We start from the raw sequence: 27,988 nt of genomic DNA on the forward strand, positions 1-27,988 counted from the left end.
TGGGCAAATATAGGGCACTTGATTTTGATGTTGTGCTGTGCTGTTTCCCTATTGATGTTGTTGAACGCATTAGCAGCGTCCACCATCAGCACCGCCTCGCATTCTCGGTCTTCGAACATTTTCCTGACGGAGTGAATGGCAGCTTCACATCCAGCCTGCTGACCCACACACACTTGGAAGTTTCCCACCGCCTTCCTCACGTCGTCCTTCGCCATGTTTTTTTATCCAGCGGGATGAGCCGGCAGGCCGTCAAGGGCTCGAGTTATTGGCAATTCTCTGACGCCAATTTTCTTGCTAGGCGGCTCTTGCGTCGCGAAGATCCACAGATGGAGTACCAAAAATGTTCTTACTGAGGAGGCATTTCCCTTGGCATCCAAGCCTGATAGTCCAGCCGCTCCCTGAGTGTGAAGGGCGTGCCTCCAGATCACGTCACCGCTGATATGGTTGAAGACAACTCATTGCGGGGGTTGTAGTCCCCTGGAATCCTCATTTCTGGGTGTGCAGGTCTAGCATCTGGATGCTTGTCCTTAAGGATCTGGCGTGTCTCTTCCGTCATGGGAAGGACCCCCCGCTGCCTCATCTTCTAGTACCAGTAACCTATTTGCCATGGCCACTTTGCCTTGTCTCATCTTGTCAGCAAAGTTTCTAGCCCTGTCGTTACTGTCATTCTCGTGAATGTTAGGTCTGCGTAGTCTATCCTGCAGTACTTTAGCCTCGTCAAGTAGCTTCCGGAAGTCCCCTTTCCTCCAGAGCTCCATTCTTCTTTGTACCGCCTTCACGTCCTCAGATTGTTTCAACTTTTTATGAGTCCGTTGGCATATGAGGTGCGTTAGTATGGCCAGAATCTTTAAAGCGTAGGGGGCAATTTACGCTCTAATGAGGTAGGTTTTCTCCTCTATCAATGTTTTGGTGGCGTTACATCTCGGGGCCTCAAGTATGTTACTGGGAGAAAACGTTACCACATGATTGTAAGCGTCTCGCACCCACTCCTCTGTCTCCTCGAGTGTCCACCTCTGCCAGAAGCGGAGCTCGCACGAGGCGTCCTCACCTTGGTCACCCTGCCCTTGTCTCTCGTCACCTGCACCCTTCTCCACTCCACCTGATCATCTCCAGAGCCTTCACTGGCCAGCCACCCAGCACCACTTGTGGTTGCTCATCATTTTCCACATCCTGCCATTGAGGGTTTGGGTTTCGAGAGTCTCCACCTCTCTTACAGTTCACACAGGGTTGGCTTCGTCTTACGCACGAGCACTGAACACAGTTTTGATTTCTAGACGAACAGACGCAACACTGAGGGGGTTCCATTTCGGTGCCATTATGATAGTGTAACTTAGTTGCTATTTTTGGTGATAAATAGAACAATAGTAGCAGACCCCACTTTGATTCTTGTCTCCTCCCATATACATACACCCAGACATACGCTTATAATTATATGCCTACTGTGCCTTTACGGTAATACTAGAATGACTTTCTTTTTCCACTACCATTGCTCCTCGCTGCCACTTTACAATCTTACTAATACACCTGACCCTACACATATGAGCTGAGTAGTAGCAGAAGTAGCTGTTCCTTGAGTCGGATACTGCTTTATGGCTCCTGAGCGAGGCCCACAGGCGGGGGTGGAAATTTACTGGGCAGCGGGGCACGGTTAGCGGGAACACGGGAAGTGAGTGGAAGTGCTTGGGTAGCGAGGGGGGGAACACAAAGGAAGAACAAACAACAGCAGACCTGCTGGTCCTTACGAGGTTGTTTGTGACAAGCTACACTAACTATCTAATCAAAGGTGGAAGATGAAGGACAGCAAAGGCGAAGGCTCCTCCCCATTCCCCCATCCCTCCAGCCAAAGCTGGCAGGAAAGGAAAAAGAACCATGCAGCATGGAAAAACTGCATGGAATTTATGTAGGAAAGAGGAAAGAACTACCATTACTGCTACCACTAACCGGGCGATAAAAGCGGACAAGGACACCAGTATTCGAAAGAACTTAACGTTATTACGACAATGAGTAATATCTAAGTTGCTGGTTGGATTCAAAACACTTGTCTAATCTATTCTTGAAGGTCATAACTGTTGTACTATCAACGGAGGAGGTAGGGGCTGTCTAAAATTTACCCTCGGTCTTGAAAAGTGACCCACTGCCGGCCATCCCGACCCGCCAGCCAAAACTAACCACTCACCTATACATAACTGACATTTAATCATATTTGACATACTGAGAAAGTATATTGGATGATGTTTTACATGGAAAAACTATAACTTGCTCTCTCTTCTCTCTCTCCCTCTCCCTCTCCCCTCTCCACTCTCCCTCCTCCTCTCCCTTCTCCTCTCCCCCTCTTTCCCTCTCTTCCACGGTAAATTGCAAGTCAGATCCTAAAAGTTTCTTTAGATATGTAAACTACAAAAAAGAAATTCGAAGTGGGATTGGCCCATTAACTGATAATTCGGGCAATATCGTGACAGGCAGTCAACGCATAGCGAACGCGTTAAATTCTTATTTCGCCTCGGTTTTTAATAGTAATTCTACCGATACTGCTGCTGTTCCTAACACTATTGAAAATCCCAGTCATTCCCTCCCTGACTTTGAAATCAGTACAGATGAGGTTCTCAAAGCGCTGCAGTCACTTAAAACTAACAAAAGTCCAGGATCCGATAAAATATATACAAAATAACTTAAAGAAATATCAAGAGAGATACTCAGACCTTTAACAATGCTGTTTAACATGTCTTTGCACCATGGTATCGTTCCTAGTGATTGGAAAATGGCTAACGTAACACCCATTTACAAAAAAGGCGATCGAAAATTACCGGATAATTACAGGCCAATCAGCTTAACTTCAATTATTGGTAAATTACTTGAGACAATTATTCGAGATAAAATAGTTAACTACCTAGAGTGTAATTCGCTAATCCTGGACTCGCAACATGGTTTCCGTAACAACAGATCTTGTTTGTCGAATCTATTAACTTTCTATAACGAGCTTTTTGCAGTCTTTGATGTTTCTAAATCATTTGATATTATTTATTTGGACTTTCAGAAGGCGTCTGATAAAGTTCCACACTACAAGTTACTTCAGAAGATCAAGGAAATATGTATCGGGGGTAAGCTTCACGAATGGATCAAGCACTGGCTAAGCAATAGAAAGCAGAGTTGTAATAAATGGAGTGACTTCTGAGTGGATGGCAGTCACTAGTGATGTCCCCCAAGGCTCTGTCTTGGGACCCGTTCTCTTCGTGATTTACATCAACGACATTGACCTTGGTCTCAATAATTTCAATAGTAAATTTGCGGACGACACGAAAATCGGCAATGCGGTACTGATAGAATGTGACAGGCGGAGTCTACAAGAAGATTTGCGTAAAATATCAGACTGGTCAGTAAAATGGGAAATGCCTTTTAATATAAATAACTGCCAGATTCTGCAGGTTGGATCTAGAAATATAAAGAAGGACTATGAACTGTGCAGCGTTAAAAGTAAAAGCGTTCACTCGGTCAAAGATCTTGGCGTCACAGTCGCGTCTAACCTCAGGTTTTCCCAGCAGTGCAACGAGTCCGTTAAAAAAGCAAACAGGATGATGGGTTTGATTAAGATAAATTTTTCATTCAAGAGTAAAAATGTTATACTACCTTTGTATAATAGTTTCGTCAGACCTCATTTGGAGTATGCCGTGCAATTTTGGTCTCCCAACCATGCGAAAGACATTGCTAAATTAGAAGGTGTTCAGCGTAGAGCAACCAAGATGATTCCTTCATTACGAAATAAACCCTACGAGGAAAGGCTGTCACATCTAAATCTGTTTCCTCTTGAAAAACGCTGCCTAAGAGGAAAACAGATCGAGTGCTTTAAAATACTTAACGGTTTTACCAACGTTTGTGATGGATGATTCGACGCGAACGAGAAATAATGGTGCTAAACTCAAATGTAGACAAGTTCATTCAGATTGCACAAAACTCTCCTTCACTAATGCTGTCGTTCGAGATTGGAACAGATTACCACCATCAGTGGTACAGTGTAACTCGAATGCATCGCTTAAGGGGGGATCCTCGATTCAGAAAAACTTTTTTATTATTGCCATTAGAAACTTCCCGTTTTCTAGTATTGAAGAGCATGAAAAGAAATGGGTTTGCCATAAGTTTCATGGATATCTGATTATTTTTTTTTTTTTATTAATATTTTTGTTAAAATTTTTGGGTTTTTTTAAGTTTTAATATCTCTCTTCTAAATACTTGCAGAACATTTTACTTGGCATTTTCTGAAAGTATGATGTATATGGAAACTTTTCATCTTATTTTATTTTCCGTAATTTGTTTATTTTCAAAAGTATGAATAAATAAGTAAAAATATCACATTTTTAAAGAAACTTTAATTTCAAACGCATGTACTTTATAGAAGATCAACAAAAAACTTCATTTTATAAGATTAAATTATTCTTTTATGTCCCACTAACTGAGAACTGAAAAGAAAATAAGAATTGATGTAAGTGGTGATGAGATATTTCCAATCAGATATCAGTAACTCACTAAAAAACAACATTTTGAGAAAATCGCGTTTAAAGATTTTACATGTAAATTTCACATAGAAATATTAATCCTACAGTTTTTTTGCACATATAACATTTTTTCCAGAATTTTATAAGGAACATAAAGCAGTCATTGTTTTGTTTGGAAACGAAAAAAAAAATATGGTAAATGTTGATGTCTTTGGTGGTCACTACGGTTCCTTAAAATTTTCCTCCACCATATCCCTCCACTTTTTCATCCTTGCTTATCTTAGATCTTTTCCTCCTTGGAAGGGATATTTCCATTGACTTTTGGAGTCTTTTCTTTTCTAGTTTGACCTCGGTTCCAGATTCTGATATCCCTCCAAAGATTTCATGGAGCAAGGAACTTTCAATGTATCCTTTGTTATGTTCCAAGACGGTCATGTGGAAAGCAAACATAGTTGTTTGAGCACCATGAAACTTGGTTTTCAAGCATCTTTTCCACAGTTTGCTATGGAAGGATTCATTTTTGTTTTGCGTTCTCCCTTTTAAACATCGTGAGAGAAGAGTAGGTTGTGTCAAGTCTATATATACACCAAGCACAAGTTTCAGTTCACTCTCTGAAAGGTCAAGTTTTATTTTCATATTTTTATGAGAGGGTGGTGGTCTCTTCTCAGCCAAGGCTTTCTTATAAAAACACCAAGAATCCACCCCTTCTGGACATCTGCTATGTTTTGGAATTTCATCTGTGCTTGTCAGATGGAAAACTGCGCGCCACTCACGCCGAGTCAGTCCCGCATGGCAGCAGCAGCCTCTCGCTCCACCCAAACTGTCATACTGCAGTATGTAATAAAAAACATACTTCAATGGTCTAAATAACGTATAAACAATAAATATATGACCACTCATATGCCAACAGTACGCACTCAGCTGCCTCGTGGGGGTGGGATTTAACAGCGCTGAGACCTTTAAAATTTAAAGTTCTCGTACGGCTGGCGCGGCACTGAACTCTCCGAGCCCGGGACTACTTGAAACCATGAAAACCTAACAATGACAAATTTGAGCCCAAACCATGATTTGAATCGAGGATACCCCCTTAAGAATAATCTTGACCGCTATCTCCTCCATCTCGATGTTCACTAGGTCAGTTTCAATGTCATGGTGGCCGCATAACAACTGTCACTTAGGTTTAGGACAGACCACCTAGTTTGGGCCTTAGGGCCAATGTGTTCTGGTTATATATGTAATTCTATGTAATTCCCTTCTCTCCCTCTCTCCCTCCCTTCCCCTCTCTCCCTCCTTCCCTCCTTCTTTCCCTCAGCTCTGACTTCCAATTTTCCACCTTTCAGCCGTCCGCCAAAGAGTTGAGGGCCGCGCACACCCAACGAGGGGACGTGGGGACACGGTTTGTCTTCTTCGGTAACCACTAACCCAATATGTATCGTTACAAGTGTTTTTCAAACTGCCGGCCAGCACACGGCTTCTCTCAACCAGCAGTAATTCGTAATTAACACCTGCATCGTTACTGGCACCGAATTGCACTATATATCATTATATTCACTGCACGTTCACGAGTACGAAGGTATACAATCCAAGGCGGTATCGGCTGTAGAACCTAACTTATGATATAAAATAACGGAGCTACTGACAGCACGTCCTCTCCCTACGCTACTACTACTACTACTGCTACTACTACTACTACTACTACTACTACTACTACTACTATTACAGGTAACTCTCGATTTACGCGAGTTTGGTTTACGCGTTGTTTAAATAACGCTGGGTCCAAAATCCAAAATGTTTAATTTACACGTTTTTTTTCACTTATACGCGATATTTTATGGATTGGCCAACATATGTCTCATGCAACTGGACTCACACGGTGCCGCGGCCACACAGCTGAGCTCAGTTCTTCCCGCGCGCCACTTGAACAACAATACAGTATCCACGCTGCCACGCTACTTAACAATAGGGGTTGGACATGTACCGGTACCAGTACCGGTACTAACGGTACCAGCTATACGGTACGGTACCGGTACCAATACTAGCCAGTCGCTCATGGTGTCCCTCATTTTTTGCTCACACGAGTGAGGCTGAGAATGAGTGGCTAAGTGGATATCTCGGCGATATGGATATTTTCTCTCTCTCTCTCTCTCTCTCTCTCTCTCTCTCTCTCTCTCTCTCTCTCTCTCTCTCTCTCTCTCTCGCCGCCACTTGAACAACAATACAGTACCCACGCTGCCACGCTACTCAACAACAGGGGTGGCCAGGTACCGGTACCAGTACCGGTACTAACAGTATCAGCTATACGGTACAGTACCGGTACCAGACTGTTCGGTACCCGTACCAATACTAGCCAGTCCCTCATGGTGTCCCTCATTTCTTCCTCACACGAGTGAGGTTGAGACTGAGTGCCTGAGTGGATATCTCGGTGATATGGATATTCTCTCTCTCTCTCTCTCTCTCTCTCTCTCTCTCTCTCTCTCTCTCTCTCTCTCTCTCTCTCTCTCTCTCTCTCTCTCTCTCTCTCTCTCTCTCTCTCTCCACTGAATGAAGTGAATATTTATTTTTCGATACAAACCTACCTCTTGTTTGATTTACATTGTTTTTGATTTACGCGACCTCTTCAAGGACACAATACTCGCGTAAATCGAGACATAAATGATACCTCCACCCATGTTTATTTTCCCTACACATAATCATGGAGGGCTCCATAGCTTGGAGGTCATTAGCCCCAACTCTGTTCGATAATGACTGTGGCATCCAACCATATCACTAATACTACCTAGCACTAAATCACCTATCATCTATTACGTCCAGATCCCCCTTTCCTTCCCTACTCAAGTCACTCCCGACCCACCCTAATGTCACTCTCCACCGCTGTGGCTTCATAGTCCATATTGGAGATGTTGGTGGCTTTTGGGCCAGAGTGTCTGGTGCCCTTGAGACATAGGATGGCCGACGTGAGCAGGGAGAACGAGAGGCGACACCTCATCCAGGCGACAACATGGCTCCTTGGCTGATGCTTCTTTTCTGAGATTAGTTCCGCGAGTCGTGCGTAGAAGCATCGGGCCCTGGGACCCATCCCGCTGGTTGTGGTGAAGACGAGGGGGGTGAAGCTGCCCTGATCCACATGTTGGATTTTTTCACCGTAAGACCTTGTCTTCTCCTGCTCGTTCCTGTGGTGGGGGGCTTCCAGGGGCAGCTCACGGTGACAGGCAGCCATCGGGTCGAATATGCGGATGTCCATGAACGCCCGCTGTCCGCGCACCCAGAATCCGCGGCACCTGTAAGGTATTGGCCGTCCTGTACTGAAGGTATTCGCCGTCCAGGGGAAGCAGTGCCGGCTCGGTAGTGACGTCTTGGCATACCTCCCCGAGCATGCTGGCTGTCAGATCCCTCACTATCATCGTGTCGAATACAGACGAAGCCTCCCTTTTTACATGTCATGGTGTGGGTGACATCATTTGGTGATCCACATGCACAGAGATCAGGCAGCCCCTCAATCGGCCAGCCGAATCTCAGAGCAACGGCGTCGACAAATTCTTGTTTGTTGAGGCTGAAGCCTTTTGCTCTGACGTTAGCCAGTTAGAGGCGCCTGCTTCCTGTGCTGTGTGGATTTTTCTACCCATTTCTGTGGACAAGTGGTGAATAAGACGGTCCAGCTCGTCTTTTTGGGCATGTTGTCTTTCTTCAGAGATTTTTCTTTTAATTCCTCTTATTTCTGTTTGGTCTATCTCGCCCTCTGCCTCCTGAGCGATGATCCTGTTGATGAGTGACCTGGTAAGGCTGATGGAGTTTTGGTTCTCCTTATCAGCCAGCTTCTCAGGGTTGGTGATCCCCATTCCACCCAGTATTGGAGGAAGTGCTAGCATATCCTCTCCTCCTCCCCAAAGCATGAGATTTCACCAGCGCCGGCAAGAATACATTCTTGACGGCATTTTCAATGGTCGGAGGAGTCGACTGATGCCGGGGATGGTGCACATCAGGAACGTCCACCGATGTTGGATACCATGGGTGTACGCTGAATAGGCGGCGTGTGGCTCAGTCTTGGCAATGGCAGACAAAGCTTCAATTTCCTTCACCCATCCAGCTACTGTGTCTCCTACGTACTCCTTCTTATATACCTCTCTCCCGATCACTGCACCTAAGTGTCGTTGTCCGTCTTTTGTCACAATGACGCCACTTCCTCTAAAAGTTTCTGCGGCATGGACATAATGTTCATGTTTGACAATAAGGACAGACTTGGTGGCGTTAGGGATGTATCATGTCATAGGGCCGGCGGTGTTCACAGTGTCCCACCATCCTTTTAATTCCGAGATTTTACCAGCACCTGAGAGGTCATCCGCATAAGCCACCTGTTTCACCCGTGTTTCTGCGTACGCGATTTCATTTTGGAGGACTGATAGGCCCAGGGCGTACATAGGCTATTGGGTCACCTTGTGTTGTTCCCTCAGATGATTTTAACATTTTCACTTTTCCACTGTGGCTGTTTATTTATAAGTCGGTCGGGTATGTATAGGTATTTTCGACATACATAGCTAAGCTAGGGCACTTGGTTTTAATGTGTGTGTCATAGTCTTTCTATTTATTGTGTTGAAGACATTTTTGGCGTCAACAAGAAGCACTGCTTCGCACTCCACGTGGTCAAATATCTTCTGCATGGCATGGACGGCTGCTTCTCCTCCTGCCTGCTGCCCCGTACAAACTTGGAGGTTCCCTGCTGCCATTCTCAAATCTTCTTTGACGACAGCCATGATGCATTTGCCCACGATGTGCCGCAGGACTTCTCCGACTCCTATAGGCCTGCATCCCGGCCTCTTGTCCAAGGGAATGAGGCGGCATGCAGTCAGGGCGTCTACATAGTGGCAGCTGGAGGAGGCGAGTTTTCTTGCCAGTGCTGCAATGGTGTTGCGCAAGTCACCAGTTGCACTGCCAAAGTTGGCGCCGCTCAGCAAGCTTTGCCATTTCCGTGCATCAAGTCCTGAGGGCCCCGCGCTACCACGAGTCTGGAGGGCCTTATTCCAGTCTCAGTCCCTTCAGGTCACTCGGTGGAGGATGTTTTTCCTTGAGTTGATTGATCGTGTCCCTGGTTAGTGGAAGCACACCCCGTGTGGAATTTTCTGACAAGGCTCGTGTTGCAGACGCAACGTTGCCTTGTCGCATTTTGTCTGCAAACTTCCGGGCCCTGTCTTCTGTGGAGGTGTTGTTTTGTTGGGGTCCGGGGAGCCTCTCCTGTATGGCCCTGGCTTCTCCAAGGAGGGCATCTAACTCGTTAGTTTGCCACAAGGCAACTCGCCTTCTTAATGCCTCGATATTTTCGGCTTGTTTGGTTTTTGGGTGTGCTTTTTGGAGGAAGAGATGGGGGAGAGTGAATACAATTTTCTGGGATAGGGGCGCCAGTGGTGTGTTCTGGATGTAGTTATTTAACAGGGTGGCAATTTCTTTGATGATAAATGTCGTGGCTCCACATCTAGGTGGTTCAAAAAGATTGCTAGCAAACCACCCAACAACTTCAAGGTATGTGTCATCCATCCACCTCATTGCTTCCCCCTCCGATAGCCCCTTCCAAGCAAAGCTTCCCCCGACCTCCGTCGCGCCCTGTCCAGTCAAAGAGGAAGAGTGATGAGGGGGTGGTGGTGGTGGTGGTGGTAGTGGCAGCACTGGAGGTGCCAATGGAAGGGGTGGTATCGGTTGAGGGGGATATGGAGGTGGCGGTTGTGCAGCAGCTCTTTCCGACACCGCCTCCCCCCGCTCACTCCTCCCCCGGCGGCCCTCATTGTCCCCGCGGTGTCGCGCCTCATCGTCATCCTCCCTGCTGTGATCCCTGCCCAGGGGATTTAGCACCTATCGCTCTTCTTACAGTTCGTACAGCGTTAACACATGCACAATTTATATATCTGTGATCTTCTTTTGTACAAACGCAGCATCTTCTTTGGTTTGGAGGGTCAGGCATTTATAAAATTATATATATTGATATTAATGACAGCAGGAATAGTGGTAGTACATGTAGTAATAATGCCTGATTACTACTCATAGTGTTGCTTTATAGATATAAATTATACTGTTGTAAGCCTGCGTATTACTACTACTGCTACTATTACTACTACTTTTAATAATAATAATAATAATAATGACAATAATAACAACAACAACAACAACAACAACAACAACAACAACAATAATAATAATAATAATGATAACCACTACTATGATTACCACTGTCTTTACTCGTTTCCACGATTGTGTGCCTTGAAAATTTTCTTATATCATCGAGTTACTGTTTTGCAATCATTCGCCCCCTTTGCAGTAGCCGCTGTTTCGTTGGGCCATTGGTAGTTTTTTGTGCATCATACTTAGCATGAACGATACATCTTGCATCCAGTAAAATATCAATCTTTCTTTTCAACCATCTGTCCACCTCTCCCTAACAGGTTAATCCCGGGGGCGTGGTAATACACTCCTTGGAGGGGGACGGCGACGGAGTGCTGACCACGGGCCTAAGCCAAGATCTATTAAGGGTGCAGCGGGATGTGACGAGGCATTACCGGCACACCTACGACTGTACTGTGAAGAAGGTGGGTGGCGGGGACGGCGGGAAAGAGATTGAAAGGGAAGGGAAGATGATGAGAAAGGTAGAAGGTGGCGGGACGGTGGGACGGAGTTTGGGACGTGTAGACGATAAGAGAGGAAGGGATTGAATTCTAGAAAAAAAAGGAAGTGAAGAAAGAAAGACGATGTGCAAGGGAAGTGGGAGTGAATCAAGGAAAAAAGAAGTTGGAAGAGAAGGGAGGTAGAGAAGATAGGTCAGGAGAGAAGGAAGGAAAGGAAAGAAGGAATAGTAAAGGGGGGAAGGTACGAAGAGAGAAAAGAAAATGGTATGGAGTGAAGATTGAGAGTAGAGAGGAAAGGTAGGAAGGTGAAAGGATTGCCTGAGTGCGTGTAAGGAAAGAAAGGAAAGGAAGAGAGAGAGAGAGAGAGAGAGAGAGAGAGAGAGAGAGAGAGAGATTGACATAGAATATCAGACCACACAGACTCCATGGTCCAGACTAGGTGGTCTGTCCTTAAACCTAAGTGATTCTACATTAATCAGATGGCTCCAAAACGTTGGATTTCAACTCTAGTTAGTATTAAGTTGAAGAAAGTGCTGGTCGAGCTTGTTTTTTAAAGGAGTCAATCGTGTTACACTGGACCACTGAGGGTGGAAGCTTATTCCATTCTCGCACTACAACGTTGGTGAATAAAAATTTGGTGGAACCACCAAGGAAAAGCCTGACGGCACAATAGGCCGCGACGTAAAAAAAACAGCAAAAAAAAAAAAAAAATGCAAATTTCCACATCTTGTTTCCACATTCCATGGCAATATTCACACTTGTTTTGATTTCTGCATTCACATTTCTTTCTATTGGTTTTCGGAAGGTTTGAGGGTTAGTAGAAAATATATGACAACAAGAGCAATTGGTTGAGTAGGACACGAAATGGGGAAGAGTGCATAAATTAAATCTTAACCCAGCCGCTTCCTCCCCGACCTTTTTCATAGTTGCAGAGGTGATGCTGGAGCTTCTGTGTTCCACACAGGTGACCATCATCATTGCCTCTTCGATGCAACAATTCGACTTCCTCTTGAAGGAGGCTGGCGTAGCAGTGAAAACAGGTGCTGACTAGTCCATCGAGCACCGATGTAAATATGGCGCGCTATGAAGCGGTGGACTTGTTTTTGTCATTAACTTGTCGACAAGCAGGAGCAATTCATATCATCCTAAATACTCAAGTTAATATGCTTGTAAATAAATTGATTACTACGAGAAAATATTTCAAACCTTATATCTTTGTCATAAAGTCTTCAACTGAGGATGTAACCATTAAAAAAAGCTGCTACATGGCAAATGTAATGTCATTCGCCATTCTATTCCTCTTTTTACTTAAAAGGGGAATCTATCTTCGAGAAATGAAGTTAAATGTTACTTCTAGAAGGATAAGAGTTTTTAGTATCCCTTCTAGAAGAACCGCTAGAAGTCTTTAATAATACGGCCCCAGATTAGAAGTGGGAAGTGACTGAAGACTCGTGTTCCAGGCAGGGTGAGGGCGGGTGAACGTTCATTAAGGTTAAATCGTGTTCCCCAGGTGAAGATCCCAGGCCTGCACTGGTCGTATCAGATGTGGCGAGAGCGACTGGCAGAGGAGACCCAATATGACACCCCGATATACGAACAGCTGGCAGACAACAAGGTGTGTGTGTGTGTGTGTGTGTGTGTGTGTGTGTGTGTGTGTGTGTGTGTGTGTGTGTGTGCGCGCGCTGGCGCGCATGCCTTCCTTATCTCCATTGCTTTCTCTTCTATGTAGGGGGAGATCAACGTGGGGACAGAAATCACTCGTTGGCTTCTGGGTCGCCCGCATCACACAGCTCCGTCCCTCGCCCAAGCTCTTCTGGCTAAAGTGAGCGCCGAAGTACAGTTCTTAGGCGACCAACAGAAGGTATTACTGGGTCGGGAAGCATCGAAGACACCATCCAAGAGAAAAGAACAAGTGGAAGCCCAGTGGAAGGCGATGCAGATGAGAATTCAGGTGTGTGTGTGTGTGTGTGTGTGTGTGTGTGTGTGTGTGTGTGTGTGTGTGTGTGTGTGTGTGTGTGTGTGTGTGTGTGTGTGTGCGCGCGTCGGAGGCTGGTTTGCTGCAATGCTGTGTGGTGGTGTGATTTGGTTACATATGATTTTAAAGATATTTGTTTAGTTTAAGTACTTGGCTACCCTACATCGTGGCTGCTTTTGGTGGTGACCTTATGGAAGCTTCCACGATAACAATAAGAACAACAGCAACAATAACACTACTACTACTACTACTACTACTACTCACTACCGAGTAGTGAGTGAGTCGTCGCGCAGAGTGGATGTGTTGCGCCTAGCTCCTTGCGGAAGTGCTGTGTCGACATGAATGGTTGGCAGAGCCAGGGGCTTTGGGGACTTTTGTTACGTGTGTAGGGATCCTACAGGTGATAAGTGGATTGGATGCTGTCTGTGCCTTAAATGGTGTCATGTAAAGTGTGCTCATCTGTCTGGAATTAAGCCGGAGAATATACCTAAACTTAATTGGATTTGCAACACATGCCTCTATAAAGCATCTCTGGCTACCAAAATTGTGGAGAAATTGGATGAATTCAAGCAAGAATTATCTAAAGAAATATCTGTGGTAAAAGATGAAGTTGAATCATGGGCTGAGAGGATGCAGGAGGGCCTGGGGTCAGTTGCTGACGCCCTTGCTGCTGACAAGGCGCTGAGTTGGTCTGAGGTGGCGAAGAAAGACAAGCAAGTCAAGAAGAATATTCTGGTTATGAAGGCTTCTACACAGGAAGAGAAGGCAACAGAAATGAAGGATGAAATCTCCCAGGCATTGAATGGTATTCAAATAACTGATTCAAGATTCACATAGGGAGGTAATATTATCATGAACTTTGATAATGAGAACATAAGGGTTGAGGCAGCTCAAAAATTGGAGTCTGTTGAGCAAATTAGTACGAAGAGTGTTGGAAAGATGAAACCAAAGATCATGATATGCATTGTGCATAAATAGGAGAGCAAGAAAAAAATAAAGAAGACCATCTTAGACCACAATGAGTTCTTACACGCAATGGCAATTGTCACTAACTCATCCTTTTCAGGGGTCACCGGCTGGCTTAATTTACAAGTTGGACAAAGCGTCGCGCTCTGCCGAGTGGCATCCGCAAAAAAGTCTTGTTTACCATACATATTGATTTTCAATGCCAATATTCTTACTAATATAAGTTCATGGTTATTTGTCTGTGATAATTTCCGATATATACTCGAGTATATATTATTAACATCCTTTTAGAGCGGAAACAATGATCGCATGTGTATTGCAGCTATCTCATTTTTTACGAATGTACTATACCAAATATGCCGTACACGCGTTTTACCTCGCCTTTGTAGAGGTTTATGCTTCGAATAAAAAAGCTTAGAGCACATTATCTTTAGCTGCCTTTGTGGAAAAAAAGAAATTATGTGGCCGAAACCGAAATAGCCTGCCCAACTGACGACCGAAATCGATGGTAGCGAACCCTCCTTGCACCCACCCACACACTTGCCGCTGCACACATTCACTCCTGTCCTCAGCCTCAGTCAGTAAAGATGGAATAGGCAGTGAAGAGCAAGCGATCAAGGAGGCGCCCCAAATTCTTTCAAATGCGCTGGCAGTTATAAATCACAGGAGTGCACCATGGCTGAGAAGAAATGCATAAATTGTGTGAGGTACAAGAAGCCTGAAATCAACCACTCAGCGAATGACCAGTGTTGTGTAGTTCTCCAGACTGAAATTGAGAGAATTCGTAACATAAGTGACCATGGCTATTAATCAGTGTCTGTATTGGTTCAGTGTGTTGGAAATAATCGTTGGATATTTAATTGTGATACTATAATGAAAATATTAGACATGAAAATTGAACTACTGGTTATATGTGATATTATTCGTGAAAGCAATTAAGACACTCACTCACTACAATGTTTGAGAATAAGTGCATCGAAAACTATTATTGTGGCTAACGTTGTAATTGTTGACGGCCCTCGTAGAGCGCTGCATGAGCGGCGGAGCAGGGCCTGAAACCGCATCAACATTAAACGGTAGACGGTACTACTACTACTACTACTACTACTACTTCTACAACTACTAAAACTACCTCTACTATTACCTCTATGTTGTTGCTGCTATTACTATTGCTATTAGTTTCACTACTACTACTACTACTACTACTACTACTACTACTACTACTACTACTACTAATAATAATAATAATAATAATAATAATAATAATAATAATAATAATAATAATAATAATAATAATAATAATAATAATAATAATAATAATAATGACAATAATAATAATAATAATAATAATAATAATAATAATAATAATAATAATAATAATAATAATAATAATAATGCTACTACTACTACTACTACTACTACTACTACTACTACTACTACTACTACTACCATTATTATCATTACAAATCATGTCCCAACAGCGTCTTCTGGGTGACAATGGCGTGCTCCTCTACCCTAGTCACCCTACACAGGCGCCTTACCACGGGGAGTCGCTATTCAGGCCTCTCAACTTCACCTACGCGGCTGTCTTCAACGCCCTCGGCTTCCCCGTCACGCAAGTCCCTCTCGGCCTTGCCTCCAACGGGCTGCCTCTTGGGATTCAGGTGCGGTTACGAGCCTAATATTTGCTCATATGTCACCAACCATGTAAACGTGTTAACTACTACAGCTACTACTACTACTACTACTACTTCTACTACTACTTCTACTACTACTACTACTACTACTACTACTACTACTGCTACTACTACTACTACTACTACTACTACTCTTACTACTACAATTTTTACCGTTCTTAGGTCGTTGGGGCGATGAACAAGGATTATCTCACCATCGCCATCGCTGAGGATCTTGAAAAGCACTTCGGAGGCTGGGTGTGTCCTTCCAAGATCCTGTAGTGTGTATGTGTGTGTGTGTGTGTGTGTGTGTGTGTGTGTGTGTGTGTGTGTGTGTGTGTGTGAGAGAGAGAGGATCACGATTTTTTTAAATATATGAATTGTAGTAACATTGTCTGGTCTTACCAGTGTAATAATTAATTATACGAAAAAGTACTGAATTATATCAAGTCATTTCCGTCAGCTTTGTTTTGTATGAGTAGAAAGTCGTGTGCAGGTGGGCCGCGGGAGGGGGGGAGGCATGCAGTTAGCAAGTTCAGAAGAGCAGTCAGCGTGGAAATATCGATAGAAGATAGAAAGAGAGGCAATATCGCGGCGGAATTTAAGAGGTAGAAGACTATCAGTAGGAGGAGGAGAGCTGATGAGACGAAGAGCCTTAGACTCCACTCTGTTCAGAAGAGCTGTGTGAGTGGAGTCCCCCCACACGTGAGATGCGTACTCCATACAAGGGCGGACAAGGCCCCTGTATATGGATAGCAAATGCGCGGGGGAGAAGAACTGACGGAGACGATACAGAACGCGCAACCTCGAGGAAGCTGATTTAACAAGAGAGGAGATATGAAGTTTCCAGTTGAGATTTTGAGTTAAGTATAGACCGAGGATGTTTAGTGTTGAAGAAGGTGACAGCTTAGTGTTGTCGAAGAATAGGGGATAGGTGTTTGGAAGATTGTGTCGAGTTGATAGGTGGAGAAATTGAGTTTTTGGGGCATTGAAGGGCACAAGGTTCCTTCTGCCCCAATCGGAAATGATAGCAAGGTCTGAGGTTAAGCGTTCTGCAGCCTCCAGTCTGGAGTCTGTGTACTTCCTGATGTGTTGGTCTTCTATTATATATATATATATATATATATATATATATATATATATATATATATATATATATATACATATATATATATATATATATATATATATATATATATATATATATATATATATATATATATATATATATATATATATATATATATATATATATATATATATATATATATATATATATATATATATATATATATATATATATATATATATATATATATATATATATATATATATATATATATATATATATATATATATATATATATATATATATATATATATATATATATATATATATATATATATATATATATATATATATATATATATATATATATATATATATATATATATATATATATATATATATATATATATATATATACACAATAAATGAAACAGCTTTCGGGCACACCAAAAAAGTAAACAATAATAAACAAATGCCCGCTACTCGCCGCTCCCAAAAAGAATCCAAAGAGGTGGCCAAAACAGAGGTCAATTCCGGGAGGAGTGGTGTCCTGATACCCTCCTCTTGAAAGAGTGCAAGTCGTAGGCAGGAGGAAATACAGATGAAGGAAGATTGTTCCAGAGTTTACCAGCGTGAGGGATGAAAGAGTGAAGATGCTGGTTAACTTTTGCATAAGGGGTTTGGACAGTATAGGGATGAGCATGAGTGGAAAGTCGCGTGCAGCGGGGCCGCGGGAGGGGGGTAGGCATGCAGTTAGCGAGTTCAGAAGAGCTGTCAGCGTGAAAATTTTCGACAGAAGATAGAAAGAGAGGCAACATGGCGGCGGAAATTAAGAGGTAGAAGACTATCAGTAAGAGGAGGAGAGCTGATGAGACGAAGACCCTTAGACTCCACTCTGTCCCAGAGAGCTGTGTGAGTGGAGCCCCCCACACGTGAGATGCATACTCCATACGAGGGCGGACAAGGCCCCTGTATATGGATAGCAACTGTGCGGGAGAGAAGAACTGGCGGAGACGATACAGAACGCCCAACCTCGAAGAAAGTGATTTAGTAAGAGAGGAGATGTGAAGTTTCCACTTAAGATTTTGAGTTAAGGATAGACCGAGGATGTTTAGTGTTGAAGATGGTGACAGCTGTGTGTTGTCGAAGAATATAGGGTAGGTGTTTAGAAGATTGTGTCGAGTTGATAGATTGAGGAATTGGATTTTTGAGGTATTGAAGGAAACAAGGTTCCTTTTACCCCAATCGGAAATGATAGTAAGGTCTGAGGTTAAGCGTTCTGCAGCCTCCAGCCTGGAGTCATGTAATTCCTGTTCAGAGGGTCTTCTTTTAAAAGAACTGCAGCCTCCATCCTTGAGTCATGTAATTCCTGTTGAGAGGGTCTTCTGTTGAAAGAAGTTGAATAATGCAGAGTGGAGTCATTAGCGTATGAGTGGATAGGACAGTTTGTTGTGGAAAGAAGATCATTGATGAATAACAGGAAGAGATTGGGTGATAGGACAGAGCGCTGTGGAACACCACTGTTAATAGGTTTAGGGGAAGAACAGTAACCGTCTACCACAGCAGAGATAGAACGGCCGGAAAGGAAACTGGAGATAAAGGAACAGAGAGAAGGATAGAATCCGAAAGAGGGCAGTTTAGAAAGCAAAGACTTGTGCCAGACTCTATCGAAGGCTTTCGATATGTCCAGTGCAACTAAGAAAGTTTCACCGAAACGGCTAAGAGAGGATGACCAAGAATCAGTTTAGAGAGCAAGAAGATCGCCAGGAGAATGCCCCTTGCGGAACCCATACTGGCAATCAGATAGAAGGTTAGAAGTCGAAAGGTGCTTTTGAATCTTCCGGTTAAGGATTGATTCAAAAGCTTTAGATAGACAGGAAAGGAAAGTTATAGGGCGGTAGTTTGAGGGATTGGAACGGTCACCCTTCTTAGGCACAGGCTGTACGAAGGCGTACTTCCAGCAGAAAGGAAAGATAGATGTTCATAGGCAGAGGCGAAAGAGTTTGACCAGGCAGGGTGTCAGCAAGGAAGCACAGTTTTTAAGGACAATAGGAGGCACTCCATCAGGTCCATTAGCCTTCTGAGAGTCTCTGGAAGACTTAGAGAAAGCAAGGTGTTGACATTTGTTGTGGATAAAGGAGTTTTTGGTAAGTTGAAGAATAGATGTGGCACGATTCCGGGCGGAAATGTAAAGATCATGGTTAGCGGGAGTTCGAAGGCTCTGGTACCTTTTGTGAGCTGCCTCTATCATTGACAGCATGAGAACAAGCGTGATTAAACCAAGGCGTGAGGAGTAGAGAAAGTACGTGGAATCTATGCCTCCATTCCAGAGACAATCACCTCTGTGATGCGTTGGGCACACACAGACGGGTCTCTCTCCTGGAAGCAGTAATCATTTCACGGGAAATCGGAAAAGTACATCCTCAGGTCGTCCCACCGAGCTGAAGCAAAATGCCAGAAGCAACGCCTCTTCGGTGGGTCCAGAGGGTGTACAGGAACGATAGAACAGGATGCAGAAATAAGGTTGTGATAGGAGGAGCCCAACGGAGAAAACAGTTTGACAGAGTAAGCAGAAGGGTTAGAGGTAAGGAAGAGGTCTAGTATGTTGGTCCGGTCTCCAAGACGGTCGGGAATACGTGTAGGGTGGTGAACCAACTGCTCTAGGTTATTGAGGAAAGCACAGTTGTAGGCTTGTTCACCAGGCTGGTCAGTGAAAGAGGATGAAAGCCAAAGCTGGTGGTGAACATTGAAATCTCCCAAGATGGAGATTTCAGCTCCGGCATGTACCAGAGCGGCAGAAACCGCTCGTGTGAATGGGGCCTTATCACTGAGGCCTTGCATGTTCAAACGCGTGCTCCCTCACCAGACTTTTGCCGCTCGTGGGTGGGAAGCGTCAGGCTCAAATTATTTAGTGGGGAAAAGGGAGTAAGTATTTCCAAGAAAATTAAAAGGGGACGTCATTAAAAAAAGTTTGGGAGCCACCCGACATTTTCACAGTGAGGTGTATCCTGTACCTATATAACCAGAAAAGAGTGTAGAATCAAAAGTCGTGCTTAAAACCTTAATATGATGATAAACAGTTAAACACTAATACAATGGTTCTCAATTTTTTTCCCAGTGATGGCACCCTGAACTTATATAAACCCTTTTGTGGCACCCCTTTTTCACCCCTCCCCTCCTCACATGAATTAACTCCTTATTACCAGTTTAAATTACTTTAATTAATTAATTAAAAATTATCATCCATACTTAAATCAAAATTAACATACAGTACAGTACATGCCCAAACATAGAACTCATCAGTAGAATTATTAACTTAAGAGTTATAAATGAAAACTAACATAAAAAGAAGAAAAAAAGGCATGATTCAAAATTCATGATAATCCTGTGGCACCCCTAGGCACTGTCCGTGGCACCCCAGGGTGTCGCGTCACCCAGTTTGAGAACCTCTGCACTAATACGTACACACGGCACACGCGGCCAGACAGCCACGCCTGGCAGCGTCACAGCCTCATACTAACAAACTTTTAAGGTTCCTTCACCCTACTGTGTGTCATAGTATATACTAGTGTGGTGCCGCGAGTCATGTTTGTCCTGAGCCTCTACTGCCATGTTCTGGTGTGTTATGTACACATTTTGCCACACACGTCACCGCCATAACCAAGCACACGGCACACACACACCGCCACAACGCACAGCCCCCATGCAGCCCTCGCCTCCACCCTGCGGGCCGCTGTGTACACAGCCCCCAGCAGTCCTGTATCTTAAGATTTATGTACTAAAAGGTTACCAAAAAAACTATACCTTACAGCAGCTGGCGTTCACAATTACAGCCTCTAGTCACCAGTTTGGACGGTGCAGCATATATATTCATGGTTTTGAATGTCCTGTCTTAATTTATTAGGCTATTATTATTATTATATTATCCCCATACATTACTTACTATTCCAGCCAGACAAATTCAGAGACAACAACTGAAAAGCAGAAATAACTGGCTGACTATCATTAATATTATCATCATTCTTATTATTATAATAATAATTCTTCTTCTTCAGTTCTTCTTTTAATCATTATTGTTATAATTATTATATATAAGCATGATACTTCAGTCACTTAACGACGATTTCGGTGTTCTACATAAAATGAGAATAATATTTAAGATAATAATAATAATAATAATAATAATAATAATAATAATAATAATAATAATAATAATAATAATAATAATAATTATTATTATTATTATTATTATTATTATTATTATTATTATTATTATTTTTATGATAATAATACAAAAGCATGCGACGATGTGTCCATCACGAGCTTGTTTTGTTTCCGTCACGCACTTAGGCGTCTCCCCTCTCACCTACCTACGATACCGTTCAGCGAGATTCATGCTACAACAAACATTTACATTCAAGTTTTTAACATCACATGATAAAGTACAGTTCTTTAGCTTCAACATTATGCAAAAATATGTTCTTTATAGTAAATAACATCTCTGCTACAAGCAAAGCAATTCATCTGCTACAGTCATATGAAACATTCACGGTATCACGCGTGGCTGGAGCTGGGTAATCAAAACTCCATCATTATCCACAGCGGCATTATATATGCCGGCATGGCTGGAGATATGGGGGGCGCGGGCCCGGGGGTCTTGTCTCATTCTGGGGTTCCCCCCACACACTTCTACAAATGAGTATGGCAACAAATGGGGGCTCCTAAATGGACCATTTTATGCCTGTATCATGGCACCCCCTTCAAACTGTCACTCGGGGCGGACCGCCCCCCCCCCCCCCCTTACTACGCCACTGACTCTACATAGGGGACAAATCTTTTAAGCAAGCAAGCAAGCAGGAACCCAAACCTACCGTATCGCGGACTGCCTACTAGGGATACTTTCTTTATTCTCGTATAAGTCCTTCTGTGTTGAGTTTCCTTGTGTTGTTGGGTTAGTTTCGATTGAAATTATATTGTTAGAGGAGTTAAGTAAACACAGCTATTTTTATTAACCTGTATTCAGTACATAAAGAGCGAGATTGAGAATTCACAAAATATATGAGTTACCCTAGAAATAAAGCGCCAACGTTTTTTATTCGCGGCAGCTAGAAGATAAATAACTTTGTGTGGCTAACCAAAATAAATACGATGTAAGATTTGTACTTCTTATGTCTTCACCTCCACGGTGTAGTGATTACGAATTACGAATCTACGTGCCTGTGTTCGAATCCCGGCCTGGGCAGTCAACGTACAACCCATCCAGGTGTTCAACCTTTCTTTCGGGATGGTCAGTAAATGGGCACCTGGTGAAGCCCGGAGAAAGTAAACTGGTAACCTGGATGCTTCACTGGGCCTGTGTCGGGTCAATAGGTGCTCTCTCACCACAGACTCAAAGGCCAATGGGACGGAGATGAGCACCGCCGCCACGCGCAGCTATATGGCGTACAGTGGTGGGCACCGCTAACCGAAAAGTAAGCTTCACTAACTGGTACTCGATTAACTAAAAAGTTAGCTTCACTTACGCGAAACCACGTAAACTGATAAAGTAATTAGTGGAAGCTAAGGCTAAACGCTAACTGCTAACGTTTTTATATGGATTTAGCTTCGGTATAGTAGTATGGCTCTAAAACCCTTAAAAAACAGACCTAGTGATCCGAAATTTCAATATGTTGTAGATTAGACATAGAGCTTTCCAGAAAGATAAAACTTGCCATAAGCAGATGATGATAAAGGTGTACACTTATAATAAACAAATTAAATTCAACATACACTTTATTTGTGCCTTGTATACAAAAACTTGCACTAGCAGTGCAAAAAGACAAAATCTGATAAAATATCTGATGACGCACTAAGCAGGACTGCTCCCCCACACAGCTGGGGATAGTGGATCAATTTAAATACATAAATGTAAATAATGCTAAGGAGTATATTAAGTGAATAAGTAAATAGCAGTGTAGTAAGACAAAATCTAATAAGATATCTGATGACACACTACACAGGACTGCTCCCCCACACAGCTGGGGATAGTGGATCAAATTAGATACATGTAAATGATACTAAGGAGTAAATTGAGTGAATAAGTAAATAGCAGTGCAAAAAGACACTCTGATTACAGATAAGACATGTGATGAGTGATGACACACTACGCAGGACTGCTCCCCCACACAGCTGGGGAGAGTGGATCAATTTAGATACATAAATGTAAATAATACCAGAGTATATTAAGTGAATAAGTAAATTTAAGTGAATAAGTAAATAGCAGTGCAGAAAGACAAAATCTTATTACTGATAAGATATGTGATGAATGATGACACACTACACAGGACTGCTCCCCCACACAGCTGGGGATTGTGGATCAATTTAGATACATACATGTAAATAATACTAAAGGGTAGATGGAGTGAATACGTAAATAGCAGTGCAGAAAGACAATCTTATTACAAGTAAGACATGTGATGAGTGATGACACACTACGTAGGACTGCTCCCCCACACAGCTGGGGAGAGTGGATTAATTGAGGCTTATAGTGTAAAAGGCGCGACCATACCAAATCGGGCAGTATTGAGTTTTAGGCAGTTCCTGATAGCTGAATTCTTGCCACATCATGTGGTGAGGCAAGTTAAGGAAAAGGCGATCTTAGAGGGGATGATTCATAAGGTTAAAGTGGCGTGATTTTTCTGTTAAACTCGCCCGGCGTGGGGTGTGTAGTGTGTGGCAGTTTAAAAGAGGCGAGCGGCTTAACCAATGCAGTGATTGTTCCCTAATCGCGTGGCTGTGACGTCACGCAGTCAGCATCCTTCGGTACCTATATTTTCAACATAAACCATGGAGGGAAACTGACCATTTTTTTATTAGACATAAAGAATGAGGTTTTGTTTTTTACGTTTGGGGTTATTTTTCTTTTACATAATCAAATATTCCTTGATGAAAGTTATCTTTAGTGACTAAAACATCAAAACCAATCCATAAAATAATGATCAAATAAAAAAGGAAAGTGTCCCAAAACTTAGAATTTCCGAACACGTAGCTCCAACAATCTATGTTTTCACCCTGAAAGGAAGGCTAATTCTTGCTATCATGGTAATTTTCTTTATTTAATCGAATGGTTTTTGTTTTAAGCTTTTCATTAACACATAAAATGCTGAAATCCACTAATAAATAGCAAAGCTACAAACAATTTAGAAAACTTCTTTAAACGTGATTTTCTCATAACTAAAAAAATGGCAGATCGCCCCTTTTACACTATACGCCTCAATTTAGATTCATAAATGTAAATAATACTAATGACTCGAGTAAGTTAAGTAATAATTCCCTTTCATGAAGAAAACATTTATGTTTTTATTGACAGATGTCCTTCATTTATTCCCCATTTATTCGTACTTATCACTACACTACCTCAGATAGTGTAGTGATAAGTAGGAAACAGAGTGGGAAAAAATAATTGTATATCTCTCATTTACATTTTACTTCGTGAGCTTCTAGAAGTTGTCACTTCAGTCTTTCATAACTGATTGAGTTGAGTCAAGAACAGTGAAGGAGAAGTTGTCTACCTCCTTCACTGTTATTGATTCAATCAGTTATGGAAGAATAACAACAGATATATATGCAACTATGATTGTATCTTAATTGTTTTTAACAAATAAACACAAAATTGAAAATATTAAATTACAAATTGAAATACAAGTAAAAAAATTCCCCTCACTCTTGCTGGGTCTTCACCATCTCCTTGATGTGGTGCACGTTGCCCTTCATGAACACCGACCTCTTAAAGTTGACATCTGACAGGGAGGCTCTCTTGGCCTTCATGATGTCTTTTCCTATGGGGAAGAAGCGCTCAACTGCAGCACTGAATGGGATGGGGGTGTTATACTTGGTGAACAGGTCAATCAAGACCTGCTCACCTACGAAGGCGACGTCACCCAGGCCCTCCTTCGAGCTGGCCTCCAGCCAGGCCTGTTGTGGTGTATATATGTGTATAATTATAAGTATTATTCAATTGTCGTGCCCTATGTGTGCTCCGTACTTTTTGCGCGCTGCCTTGTCTTCCCGCTGCCTGCAGCGTCCACTGACGTCCAGCAACGAATCAGGGTTGCCAACTGGCGTTTCTCACTGCCAAATTTAACCATTTTTGGCAGTAAAACGTGTGTTTGGCGATGAAAAACGACAATTTGGCATTTTGGCATTAAAAATTTATAAATTGGCAGTCAAGAAACCGAATGATGCAATTTAGGTTAGTATCGCGTAATGAAATATTATTCTCGGCAAACAACCAATCCCATGCCTTCGATACGTGTACAGTACGCGTACGGCTCTTGTATTCTCGGGCTCTCGCAAGTCGCAACCCCGTCAGTAGTCAGTACTATACTGACGTACAACCCTAATAGTATCGGGAAAGTATTGCAAGGACTTAGAAATCACTAGAGACATGCTGCAAAAGGCCTAAATGCACCCCCGGAAGGCAACGATACTGTTACGCCAGGGGGTATATTTTCATGTGTATGTGTGTTACTTGTGTGGGGGTGCTAGTTTGGGGCGCGGAGGGCTGGTGATGGCCGGCGGCGTGGGGTGCATCGCGGCGGTCCGGCCGGGAGCGGCCGGCGGCGCCGCGGGGCAGAGAGAGTCCAGCTTCCAGAGACGAGAGACATGCGCCGCTGCCTGTGTGTGCCCTGTCCGCTTTTGGGAGCCCTATGCTGTTTTTGCCCCCCTCTGTGTACTGGGAGTTACTGTGCCTTGTATACCAGTGTTCTGTACGTGTTGGAGCTGTTAAGTAAAGTAGAAAACCCGCTCTGTGAACCTCTTTGCCCTGCCTTGCCCGCTCATGGTGTGTTGGCGGCCCTGTGGTGTGCCGGCGTGGTGTGTCTTGCTGTTCTGGGGTGTTCACGGCCCATGTGTGGTAGTCTGGGGTTAAGGCACACCGCCTGCTTGTGCTTGGAGTGTGGTGTGCGGGCCGGTGGTGTAACATTTGGTGTCAGGAGTGGGATTAGTGAACAGTGAACAGTGAGTTGCGCCGTGTCGTCATGGCGTCCCCCAATGGCCACCGTGAGGAAGACGAGGAAGCGGGCAAGGCCGAGGCTGACGCGGGTGAGGTGAAGCCGAGCCAGAACGACTTGTTCGCTGCCATGCTGGCCGGTATGAGGCTGGAATTGGATCTGAGGGCAGACGAGAGGGCACGCGAGCAGACTAAGTGGGGGGACGAGAGGGCAGATGAGAGGGCACGCGAGCAGGCTCGCCATCTTGCCGAGGTTCTCCAGAGCAGTCTCTCGTCTCTGAAAGTGGAAACGCAGCCGTACACGGACCGGGCCTGCGACAGCGTGAGGAGTGAACGTCTGGAGGAGGTGCAGCAGACCCTGGAAGGCGAGGCTCAGGGCCTGAGGGAGGAGGTGGAGGCGGAGAGACGGCAGCGAGAGGTGGCAACGCCGCACGCGGAGGAAGAAGGCTCAGTTTTGACGGGAGACGCAGGGGCGGCGGGGCTGTTGGGGCCTATCTGAGGCCCCTGGCAAGGACCCCTGGAGCCTGGTAGCGTCGTGGCGGAGCTGGTGGAGGCTGCCGGAGGCTGGGGAGCCGTCGGAGCCGCTCCCTTGGGTCCAGCTGGTGCTGGAGTCGGACCCATTCACCCCGCCTCGTGGCCTCTCTCACCGCCTCCCTCTCCACCATGCCGGCCGGCTTGCAGCCCACGTGGTCCGCCTCTCCCCTCTGCGGCCCCTCAGTCTCCCGGCGCTCAGGGAGGCCAGCGGAGCACGACGGGAAGCTGGCATGGGAGGCCCAGTTTGAAATGCCAGCTGCTGCCCAGGGCTGGCGCGAGGCTGAGGAGGCGCAACTGTCGGCAACACCGCTGCGGGGCTCAGTGAACGAGCCAGGCCGCTTGGTGGTGGGCGCCGAGAGGACCTTGGGGCGGCCTGACATGCTGGTCGCCACACAACTCCAGGACGGGCCATAGAGGCTGTGTGGCGTCACGGGGCACTGCGTGCAGTCGAAGGGCCCAGTGGAGGTTCGTATCGGCGTGGGCAGCGCTGTGGAGCGCCGGCCGGTGGACGTCGCCGATCGAGACGAACCGTGCCAGCTGGGCCTCGACTACCTGACGCAGGGCGAGGCCTGTGCCGACCGTGGACGGGAGCTGGAGAGGCTGCGCGGACAGGCGCCTTTGCTTCAGGTGGTCGGCTGTGCAGAGGTAGTCGCGGTGGAGCGACTGCACCTTGCCCCGGGGACGGAGGCCAGGGTCCTGTGTTGCCGGTCGGGCGCCATGCCAGCGGAAGGCACGGTGGAGTCCACGGAGGGCCTGCAGCTGGCTGATGGTGTGGCAGCCGGACGGAGTCTCGAAGGAGCGGGGGAGTAGTCAGTCACGGTGCTAGTGGCTAACTCCTCCGACGAGGCTCGGGAAGTACCCACTGGTGCCAAGGTGGGCACCTGTGAGGAGGTGGAGCAACAAGAGGAGGCGTCGGTGAGCGCGGAGTCGGCCGCCGTGAGGCCTCTGCCCGACTTCCTGGAGGATTCGGCGCACCGGAGCGCCGCTCACCTGACGGAGGCGCAGACGGAGGTGTGCCACACCCTGGCTCTGTGCGCGGACGTGTTCAGCTTGGGTGGTTTGGACCTGGGCCGCACGGGGTTGGTGAAGCACAACATCAACACGGGAAATAGTGCGCCCACCAAGAGCCCGCCCCGACGTGTCGCGCCGGCCAGGCGGGAGGAAGTGCAGCCCTCCGTCGACGAGCGGGCGGCGCAGGGAGTGATGGAGCGGACAGACAGTCCGTGGCCCTCAGCGGTGGTCTTGGATAAGGAGAAGGACGGCACGCCGCGCTTCTGTGTGGACTGCCGGGCGCTGAGGGACGAGACTGTCGAGGACTCTCACCCCCTGCCGTGGACCGACGACGCGCTGGCGAGGGCCTTGGAGTTCGGGGCCTTCTTGACGACGACCAGCGGCCTAGGGGCGGCCGTCCCGCCCTGCCATGACCTCCGGGGCCGGATGGTGAAGGTGAAGATGAAGGCAGCCTCGAGGAAGGCGAGCCCGGGGGAACGAAAGACTCGTTACCTCGACCGGCTGAGCCCCGACGCCCTCCAGCCTCGCTGCAAGGACTGTGGCCAGTCTGGCCACCGCTCGAGCGCATGCCCCAGGCCCAGGGACGCGGCGCGGGCGGGAGATGTGGACGGGCTGGAGAAGGGAGCCGACTTCCAGCCGTCTCTCGCCCCCGAGCCCCGCCTTGTGTAAGCTGCCA

The 27,988-nt window shown here is 45.2% G+C and overlaps 1 protein-coding gene across 1 annotated transcript in view; it reads left to right on the forward strand.

Annotated features, from left to right (window-relative positions):
• The window catches only part of LOC126997135 (uncharacterized), a 41,720-nt gene extending 25,664 nt beyond the window's left edge, over window positions 1–16,056 (forward strand). The window contains exons 5-9 of the mRNA XM_050858188.1: window positions 10,913–11,056; window positions 12,603–12,707; window positions 12,822–13,043; window positions 15,515–15,697; window positions 15,893–16,056. Coding sequence (XP_050714145.1) covers window positions 10,913–11,056; window positions 12,603–12,707; window positions 12,822–13,043; window positions 15,515–15,697; window positions 15,893–15,991 — 753 coding nt within the window. The 3' untranslated portion in view covers window positions 15,992–16,056. The remainder of the gene's footprint in view (window positions 1–10,912; window positions 11,057–12,602; window positions 12,708–12,821; window positions 13,044–15,514; window positions 15,698–15,892) is intronic.
• The last annotated feature ends 11,932 nt before the right edge of the window (window positions 16,057–27,988 follow it).

This window comes from Eriocheir sinensis, chromosome 11 (genome assembly GCF_024679095.1).
Source record: "Eriocheir sinensis breed Jianghai 21 chromosome 11, ASM2467909v1, whole genome shotgun sequence".
Taxonomy (NCBI): domain Eukaryota; kingdom Metazoa; phylum Arthropoda; class Malacostraca; order Decapoda; family Varunidae; genus Eriocheir; species Eriocheir sinensis.